This window comes from Buceros rhinoceros, unplaced genomic scaffold (genome assembly GCF_000710305.1).
Source record: "Buceros rhinoceros silvestris isolate BGI_N320 unplaced genomic scaffold, ASM71030v1 scaffold549, whole genome shotgun sequence".
In the NCBI taxonomy this organism is placed as follows: Eukaryota; Metazoa; Chordata; class Aves; order Bucerotiformes; family Bucerotidae; genus Buceros; species Buceros rhinoceros.
Genome location: NW_010429653.1, coordinates 26,924 through 37,580, shown reverse-complemented (window position 1 = coordinate 37,580; position 10,657 = coordinate 26,924). Strand labels below are relative to the sequence as shown.

The 10,657-nt window shown below is 44.6% G+C and overlaps 1 protein-coding gene across 1 annotated transcript in view; it reads right to left on the bottom strand.

Annotated features, from left to right (window-relative positions):
- The window catches only part of UVRAG (UV radiation resistance associated), a 78,973-nt gene that overhangs the window by 56,439 nt on the left and 11,877 nt on the right, over positions 1-10,657 (bottom strand). The window contains exon 6 of the mRNA XM_010142703.1: positions 9,638-9,723. Coding sequence (XP_010141005.1) covers positions 9,638-9,723 — 86 coding nt within the window. The remainder of the gene's footprint in view (positions 1-9,637; positions 9,724-10,657) is intronic.

Genomic DNA, 10,657 nt, shown 5'->3' with positions numbered 1-10,657 from the left:
TCCTCCCCCCCCCCCCCCCCAAAGAAACCCCCTACTTGCTACCTCAGCTGGAAGATTTGAAACAATTCTACCATATGATGTTATGCCAATTGGTTCACTGTCAGCACTGACTTGGACTCCACCATTATAGGGTTCCTTTGCAGTAACATCCTCATCTTGTTCTCCCAACTTCCCAACATTGTACAACATGGTGGTCCAACACAACTTGACTTTACATCTCAGGAAGGCGCTGTGACAACACATTTCTTCTCTTTCAGCAGGCAGTCAGTTTGAGACAATGTCTGAAGGTTGAAGCTGAAGCACTTTCCTTTAAGACATGACCCTCCTGGTCATGAATTAGACTAGTGCTTTACTGCTTTATACAGCAAGTTCACTCCTGGCTGTAACCTTTACCAAACTGAAAGATGGGAGTGTGGTGACAGTTGTGACTACGAAGCCAACGTACGCTTGTATTTGCATTAATAAGAGTCTCAACTTTATTAGGTGTTTGATACAGGATTTTGTACTTCTACTGTACACTCCAAGTATCCATTTGCTTCTATCAGACACATCTGGATTTTTCATGTACAGCACTGTAAGCCATATATACACCAATTCATTACAGCAGTCACTCACTACAGCTACTTCTCACACAAGAAATAAAAGCCCATGGTCTTAGTTGCCAGAACAACCTTAGTTTACAATGAAACTAAATTTAAACTGAGAATTACTACCAGGGATTTAGAAAATAGAACTGAACGCTTCTGGCAACAAGCGAGATGTAGGATGCTGGAAGTAAAATACCCAAACCTATCATTAAAGAAAAAAAACAATTCAGGACTTTCCTATTAAATACAAAAAATGGAATGCACACTACTTTGTACTGGGCCAGAAATTAGATTATGACTAGATTATGGAGAGTGCCAGCCAGCTAGAATATTTTTTTTTTTTATACAGTCCCTTAAACCATCATTTGCTACATCTGCTTTCCCACAAGAAAAATCTAATTTATAATCAGACACTCCCATTCCCAATTTCCTCAGAAACCTACACCTACGATTTGTCAAAAGCAGATGTAGGGTGAGAGAAGACAGTAGGGAGTAAGAAGAGAAGAAAATGCAAGTCTGACTTGTTCACGTATAGCATTAAACCCCGACAAGAGCCAGTGCTGTACGAAACTCAGCATTCAGCCTTGGTGAAGCACAGATACTGTCCCTCATTGAAACAGTTTTGAGTCTTCCATGTGTAAAACTCAAATTAAGTTTCTGAATAATCAAGTCCACATGGACACCGCAATTGGCTGCTTTGAGCTGTTTGTAAACAGAGGAAAAAGGAAGAGGTGTAAATTCAGGTTGAAGGGGTTAATGGGCTCCACCCAAAAAGGGAAACATCTGCTCCAGAGTTGATTGTGTCCTTCCATCACACAACTGATAAGGTGTTTGTGACAACTGAGCACAGGCCTTACCCACTGGAGGGAAGAGGAGAAATACCAGACAATATTCAGGCATGTTTTTCAAGCTGTGCTTTTTCCGTCCCCAAACTCAAATCCAAGCATAATTCCACAAGAAGTGGGAGTCCGCAGCTGAAGTGGAGAAGCGAGATCTCCCCCCAGACAAAGGGATGGTCGTTATGCTCCCAGGAGTTTTCCCCAGCTCCTCAGTCAGGGGTATTCCCCACCCTGCCCTGGTCTGAATTATCAGAGAGTTTAGAGCATTTTCCCCACTGCAAGATCTTCAATTCATTTTATTTCCTCTCAAACACAGCACTGACTTTCCCTGATGTGATTTGGTACTTTTGGAGGCCACATTCACCACCATCTTTGCCCAGGCTGAACAACAGAGCAGCGAGCAGCACCACTCTTAGAGCCGTAGCCAGGACAAAGTCATAACAAAATGAGCCACACTCACAAAATCTTCCTCCTTCAACACTTCCACATACCTGTTCAAAAATCATTTCACTAAGTGACATGCCCTGTTTGTCATCAACTCTAATAAAGCCAGAAGAAAGACTGGGCTGTGACTCCTAATCTAACTGAACATTGCTTTGTTAACATGGTTTCCTACACGCCATCACAAATCAAGCAGCAGAACAAAGCCAGTTTTGAAGGTTTTTGCACAGCTCTGTGTAACCTCTCTCTCAAACAGTGCTCTGAAAACAGATTTGATCATGAGCCAGCAACACGCCTGTCATGCTTACACTAAAAAATCTGCCACTGTAGGGGAGCTTTATTCCTTCTGGCATATGAGGAAAGCTAAAGGTAAGAGCAGCCTAATCCTGCAGTCAGCTTAACATACAAAAAACCCACCTCTCTCCTACGCTTCATGGACTGTTTTGACTTGCTATGACCCACGTCGCTCTCTTCTACAGACTTTGGCAAAAGTCAGGCTTGTAAATTGACTCTTCTGGTGACTGATTCGCCTCAGTTTCCACATAGCTTAGCTCTAAAATGCCTGGGAACGGATTTGTCCAGAAGTCTGATTCCACAGATCAAAATCCCTAAGGAATCCCCCCCAAAAAACCCATCAGATCCCAGTTTCCATCCTCATCGCTCCTTCCCAGGAAGGCACCACCTCACAATTCCAGCCCACGTGGTTTTTAGGCCAAGAGAGATGACACTTGTTACACTGTTCATCCACTTCAGTTCTGCTCGTAGAGGCACTCAAGAGGTCCGATTACAGTTCGTATTTATTTACGCTGGCTGGAGGCCACCTGGGTTTTCACTTCCAAAGCCAAGGGGATGCCTGCCTTGTCTTGGCCGCCTCTACAGCACAAAGAGCCAAGTCTTCCAGGTGGAAATCTTTCCTAGTTAGAAACATCCAGCCTGGCCACCCCAGAAAAACAACCCCACTTACTGCTAGCAAAGGGAAGTTTTAGCAGAGGAACTTCCTGATTTTAGAGCACAAGTCAGGCTAAGAGGAATCCTACTACCCACTGCACGCTTCAGTGCATGTCCATGTCTGCTGCAAGAGGGCAATGGCAACGGCAGCAGCAACACTAAAGTCTGGAAGTCTGCAATGAGAGCCAGCAATTTGATTGCTCAGATACTTACAGGAAAAGAGCATCAGACTATTAGCAACACCCCTTCCTGCCACCCACACATGTCATCTCAGGATGAAGCACTGTTCCTCATGCAGGAACATCCATAACTACAACTTTTAGAAGGGTTTTGGTAGCAGCTATGAGTTCGGGCCCTTCTCTCAGGAAGAAAAACAGCACAGGAAAAAGCTAGAAATTAAAAATATGCCCTGGCAGTTAAGTCTTAAATAAATCTTTCCTACCTCCTCTTACCTCTATGCATCTACTAGCATGCTAAAAGGAACAAGATAGCAAAGAGCAACTCCATTTCCATGCAGTCAGAACTGCAAAGGCTGCAGGCTGAAGCCAACCTACAGCACAGCTCCGTTGGGTTCGCTTCGTTCACAGTGGTGAGGATGGAAATAGAGGAACTTCAGGGAAGTTGAGAGAGCAGCTGATAGCACATTTTCTTCCTGCTTTCCCTCATTTTCATTCCACCAAACATTTGGAAGCCTAAAGTTTGGAAATGCTGCTCATAGCAACTTTGCGACAGCAAGTCTGACAGAGCTACTGGCTGTCAAGACAAGACACTCTGTCAGTGTTCAGGACTCACTTGTCTTGTGCTTCTCCTCAGCTGTGAATAGGTCCGTGCACGCCCGAGATACACCTTAGCACAAAGCAGTTTAAGCTCGTGAAGACCTTGCTCACTCCATCTTCCCCCACTCAAATTTCCATATGTTAAAAATAGCTGCCCACAGGCAGTTACTACATTTGGCACATGCAGCTCCACTGACTGCTGTCTCAGAGAAACTACTCTGAGTACGAACAAATTTTTCAACACTACGACTGCTTATGCTGACCTACTACTTCTGACTCGGTTTCTAGTTTTAGAGATCAACTTGTCTAAGTTCTGTTTGTCCAGTAAGACTGATTATAAAGATGGAAGTATTTAAACACACGAGGAACTTATCTGTTAAAAGGCTCTTTGAGACAGCAGGAGCTAAGCAAAAGCCAATTTTACATTGCGTCCCCAGGTTTTAGTATTGGACACTTAACACAGCAGGTTTCACCAACATCTCACAGCTTCAGACTACAGACAAGCACTGCTCATGTTTGCATTCTTAAATGACATCTCTTTGATGATGAGACACACGCTTGAAATGTTCAGCAGTTCACTGCAAGTTTCTTTCAGCCTCTACCCTAGCAAGTAATCAGTTGGTAGTTCAGAAGTTGTCCTCTGGTCCTCCTCAGAGAAGTATCTTCTCACTGGCAGTCTTGGACCACCACTGAACCTGTGCCATCATTGCTGTGATGTGAAATACAGGCAAGCTGTTCCCTTAATTAGCATTATAATTTCATTTGAAAAGTCACATTTAGTTGTCCAAGGCATTGCAGAAGATTTATCAGCAGAACGGTGGGACCCTGTTGTTTTCAATCACAGTGCAGCTCGCATGGTCTCTGTGTCCAGAGAAGGGCAATGAAGCTGGTGCAGGGTCTGCAGCACAAGTGCACTAAGGAGCAGCTGAGGGACCTGGGAGACTGGTGAGGCCACACCTTGAGTACTGTGTCCAGTTTTGGGCCCCTCACTACAAGAAGGACATTGAGGTGCTGGACTGTGTCCAGAGAAGGGCAATGAAGCTGGTGCAGGGTCTGCAGCACAAGTGCACTAAGGAGCAGCTGAGGGACCTGGGAGGCTTGAGCCTGGAGAAAAGGAGGCTCAAGGGAGACATTCCAGCTCTTGACAACTCCCTGACAGGAGGTCAGAGCGAGGGGCGGGTCAGCCTCTTCTCGCCAGGAACAAGCACCAGGACAAGAGGAAACAGCCTCAAGTTGTACCAGGGGAGGCTGAGGTTGGCCCTGCAGAACAATTTGTCCGTTGGGGTTGTCCAGGCGTGGCCCAGGCTGCCCAGGGCAGTGGTGGAGTCCCCATCCCTGGAGGGGTTTCACAGCCACGTCGAGAGGTGGTGCTGAGGGGCTTGTACCAGGGGAGGCTGAGGTTGGCCCTGCAGAACAATTTGTCCGTTGGGGTTGTCCAGGCGTGGCCCAGGCTGCCCAGGGCAGTGGTGGAGTCCCCATCCCTGGAGGGGTTTCACAGCCACGTCGAGAGGTGGTGCTGAGGGGCAGGGGTTAGTGGTGACCTGGCAGTGCTGGGGGAACATTTAGACTTGGAGTTGAAAGGTCTTTTCCAACCAAAACGATTCTGTGATTCTGTCTCTGGAGTTGCTCAAGTTTCCAAGATTTAATCCACTAGATCGGACTCCCGTGTGGCATTACCAGAAGGAATCCTTTAACACCTCAAGGTATTCTTTAGATCAACTTCAGCCAGAGTAGATATTACCAATACCACAGCAGTTGCCTGGACCTGGTCTTTTACTCATTCCCAGCACACAAATTGTTTCAGTATCAGATTTTGTTGTTAAACAGTATTTTAACAAAAAATACAACCAAAATGTTGGCAGTCTGCACTAACTGGCTAATAGCACAAATGTGCCATCCCATCTGCTGAAGGAATGGTTAAACCATAGAGAAAGCTCTTTTGACTGGAGACATAAAAATAGAGGAAGAAAAGCTTCAAAGGGGCAGGTTTCACCAGTTTTTAGAGCCCTTTTTGCCTGCAGGCAGAATTTGGGACGATTTCAGGCACTCCTAGACATAGAGGCACAACAGCTATTAGCAGCCCAATTGCTCCAAGTGTCACCATAACAGGAAAAGCTGTCGTAGAACACAAGATTCTCCTTTCTGTGTTTAAGAACTGAAATAAAGTTTTAACATTTGGGATTTTAAGCCCTTTTAGTGACTGCCAGCACATCTCCTCTTCCCAACGCTACTTAAGACTGAAAAGTCCATTTTTCAAAGTTTAAAGAAAAGGATAACTAAGAGAACACTAAAGAGAAACCTATTCCCATTAGTGCAGCAAACGTGCTGAGAGCTTGATTATGGAGACACGTCCAGAACATGACCTCAGACGAATTTGGCCCATCCTGAGTGTTATGTGAAAGGTGAAATGTGTTACTCTATAACCTATTACTACCTGCTACATCCTATTTAGAAAGCCTTTAAGTGACCTCTTTTCAGGAAATATGACAATGCGGCCAAGGGACAAAAACTTCCTGATCTAAATTTCCAGTTGGGGTGGTTAACTTTTGCGAGCTGGCCTCTTGAAAACAAAGGGCTGGAAGAACATTTGTCGTTTCCATACGGCATTAACAACTTAAAGCAGCACTATGTTTGCTCGAGGATCTTGTCCCTGCCCCAAAACGAGAAGGTTCCCAAGCTGCAGAGGTGCTGAGAACTTCCTTGCGTAAAGCTGAGCTGTCTGGGTACTTAAACTTTTCCTCCTGCTTAATTAACTTGTAAATCCATGTAATTAAGCATCTGAGCACGCAGGCACTATTTTAATCCAACACTCAAAAAAATATCTCTACTGTTCACATGTTCTACCATTCCTAATTAATTTTAAAATCAACATCATTTGAGCCAAGCACGTGCTTTTCATTAAGGCCTATTCGCAAGCATTGTAAATTGTAGCTATTCAGCTCTGAGAAGTAAAATATTACATCATTTTTTCCCCAAAAAGCAGTTTTGATAGCAGAGCAAGATCAACCATATAAGCTTTTTGAGAGTGAAAGACTGAGCTAGAAACTGCTCTCAATAGATTTTCACACTCTACAGCTGACCGCAGTGGTTACACCACGGTACCATCAGAATAACTGGATGCGGGTACCACCATCACCAGGACTTGCTTCCTTTTGAAGGAAGTTTAAACAAAGCCACATTCTTCATATCCACATGTCTCTTGAAAACATGTGCAGCTTGTGAACTGACAAATATCTTATCAAGAGAAAGTCTTCAAAACATTGGATTTGTGACCAGATGCAAACTTTTACGCTGTGCACACCTTCCTATGCTCTTTACAGCCAACAGACAGAAGCAGGTAGACAGCAATTCATCTCCCCCCAAAGCACACATTCCGTCTAATGAATCACGACTCAAGTTACGCCCATCTCTCTTCCATGGGTAAATGGAACATGTTCTCATGAAAACTATCTGCAGAAAGAGTTCAGTGGCGAGTTACTCAAGCCTGGACTCCTGGGGGAGGCAGTTGAACCAGACTGCTTGGTAGGAGAAGGATCTAGAGAACAACTCCTATAAGTAGCATTTGAGGGACCTAGTGGGGTTGAGCCTGGAAAAAAAGAGGCTCAAGGGAGACCTTCTGGCTCTCAACTCCCTGACAAGAGACTGGAGTGACAGGGGTGTCAGTCTCTTCTTCCCAGCAAGAAGTGACAGAATGAGAGGAAATGGCCTGAAGCTGCACCAGGGAAGGTCAAAATTGGTCCTGAGGAACAATTTCTTGCCTGTTGGGGTTGTCCAGGCCTGGCCCAGGCTGCCTAGAGCAGAGGTGGCGTCCCCATGGCTGGAGGGGTTTAACAGCCGTGTCGAGGTGGTGCTGAGGGCCAGAGGTTAGTGGGGACCTGGCAGTGCTGGGGGAACAGGTGGACTCTGAGCTGAAAGGTCTTTTCCAACCCAAACAATTCTGTGATTCTCTAGGAGAAAAATGACACCTGACAAAAAGAGACTAGAGATTCTTTTAAAAGAAATAAACACAATCTCCAGGCTTTTGAGCCAAATATCAAAGGTAAACAGCAACAGAAAGGGTATACTTGTGAAAAAGCCAAGTTAACACAACAGGGAATGGAAAGGATTCAGGATTGCGTGGAGTTTGCCTCAGTTCCCAAAGAACTTTCCTGGCTAGGAACAAAACAGGCAAAAAATAGCACTTAGGTATGGTCCCAAATTATACCTTCTAACTTTTGCTGGAACTGGACGATGCAATATATGCTCCTTGACAGGGTGTGTAGAATCCACTGAAATATAAACAGCAGGCCTGGTGCTGATACCTGGAAAAACCTGTTCCTTTTCAGACAGTCATAGAACAGTAGGGGTTGGAAGGGACCTCTGGAGTTCATCTGGTTCAACCCCCCTGCTAGAGCAGGGTCACCAGAGCAGGGTGCCCAGGATGGCATCCAGGTGGGTTTGGGATCTCCCCAGAGCAGGAGACTCACAACCTCTCTGGGCAGTCTGGGCCAGGGCTTCCTCACCCTCACAGGACAAAGCAAAACACCCTTCAGGGGTTAGGACAAAGTAAAAAGAAAGAATGTCTTAGCTCAGAGGCAGGGCTAACCAGGAGCTACACCCAACAGCACACCTAGAAACTGCAAGAGACTGTGCCTGGGCCCTGACCTTCCCAGAACTGAGCAAAGCGCCTGGCTCCAGTTTCAGGAGAGCACTGGTGAGCACCCATCACGCAGATTTAAGTTGACACCTTCATTTCTTGCCAGCTTTATGACTGACTGTCAGGCACTTTCAGAAGCAGCAGCACAGTTCTGTTTAGACAGGGTTAGAGAGAGCTCCAGTTGGTCCAGTTCATTACCAGCTAGTTTAACAGAATCGAGAAACAGCACCCTTAAATTTTAAGAGAGCTTACAAAACAAAGACTTCTAAATAAGCAACCTAGAGTTAACCTTTCCCACCGCTTTCTTCACTAGAGAACGTCCACCTAATGCTTCATGTGGGCAACAGTGACACCTACTGTTAATGCTACTGGATGGATTCAGCTTTTACAACAGATTAAAAAGTAAATACTCATTTTTCCAAAGACTTGACAGCATCTTAAACATTTCCTTCTCAAGGGTTTCCTTTGTAGCACATCTATTGCTATCACTGCAGAACTGAAGTTAGCAACCAGTCTCATGAAACACCTTTTAAATATACAAATTCCTCAAAACCAACCTACTGACTGTTTAAAAACACTATTTCCCCACAGCTACAATTCTTGAACTGCTATAATTGAAGCAGAAAAAGACCTTCTGGTTTACCATTTAGAGTCTTCTTCACCAGAGACTCTCATGCAGCCACCTCCAAGCACAGTTCCCACACCCCTGTCACACCACATGTGTGCTGGGGTACCTGGGTCCTGGCTATATGGTGCCTCTCTTCTACATTGTACGGGAGAATTATGCAAAAGGTAAATTCAATTTGGTGGTTCAACATAAAACAATCCACCAAAAATCCACCCTCCACTCACTTAGGCGTGTTGCTGCTTTTGTTCTAACTACAGCATCATTCTACCATGGTGAGGTTGGGCAAGTGCCTTTTTTCCCCCCACCATTCTAATTTATTTAAATAAGTTTTCATTTCATTGAGGAGAACGGAGTAGGGGCTTTCCACAGAAGCTCTCCAACAACAAAGCTCCAAAATTTCAACACTAGCAAGGCAAGTCCATGGGCCAGTGCCAGTGCTCCAGCATCCACATGGCAGAAGCCTACGTGCCTTGGTGGTCTCTACATAGAGCAAGGCCCACCTCCTTGCTACCAGCAGCAAATGGGCACTACGCAGACCCCTCTTTGCACATTCCAGTCCAGAAAGCAGGGTTTTGTTTTGTTGGTTTGGGGGGTTTTTTTGTTTTGGGGTTTTTTTTTTTTTTTTTACATTTGGAAAGGCTCCTTCCAGGAAAGCAGGGTTTTTTTTTGTTTGTTTGGGGGGTTTTTTTTTTTTTGGGTTTTTTTTTTTTTTTTTTACATTTGGAAAGGCTCCTTCCACACACACTAAAGAAGTGACAGAGAATATTCCCCCAAAACCTTACCTAAGCAAAGAGAAGACATCATACGAGTTACGAACACAGTTCTGATCCACCTGGAGAAGAGTATTCTTCAGGGTACCTGAGTGATCCTTAAAGCAAAGAAAGAACGTTCATGTAAGAATCAAAAAATTTTTTCCATCTCTACTGTTCTTTATTCACGCTGTAACAATGTTTAAAAGATCAAAGAAATTATAATTTTGAATGATGTGAACATGACTCGGGAAATCACAAGAAAAACTTCAGTCATTCTCAAGAGATCAGTTGTGCACAAGAGGCATCAAAACAGCAGCAGATTAGCAGCAAAGGTCTGACACTGAGCTTTTCCACACCAGACACTCACAAAATTCCTAGAAATGTCACAAACTCAGAACTGTTTCTTCATATGATAAAGTGAATTCTAAGTAGGTCAAACCACCTGGCAGCGTTGTTAAAAAGTTTCTAGATGGTAGGGAAAAAGGCATTATTTTCGTGTGTGAAGTAGCCCCAGCAGGTGAATGTGATCAGCTGATTTTCCAGCAGCGATACAGACGTCCTCTGAGTACCACAGCCGCTATCTTCCACACATGTTCCCGCCTCGACAGGCTGTTTCCACGCAGATGGTGTTGGAATAAAGAGTTACATTTCAACATCTACTGACACAACTGCATTAGCCATACACAAACTGTGCAGCAGACGTTCCTTTCCAGCAAAAATAAGGGTCCAGCTAAAGAATTGTGAGCTCTAGACACTACATTATGCATCATATTGCAACAGAGGCACTGTATCAGCAGCTCAGTTCCTCGTTTCCAGTCTCAAGCTGTTGGATCCTACATGCTAAAAAAATACCAAAATAAAGACATCTTCATGCCTGAATGAACCAGAATGGTTGAAAACTGGGAACACACAACTACCAGCATCACTGTTTTACAACACGAAGATGATCTCATTCACTAGAATGAGTAGAAACACTACCTTCAGAAAGCCAAGAGCAAACATTTTTCAGAGAAGTGGAATGGGTTAGAATAATTCACTTTATGAGGGAAA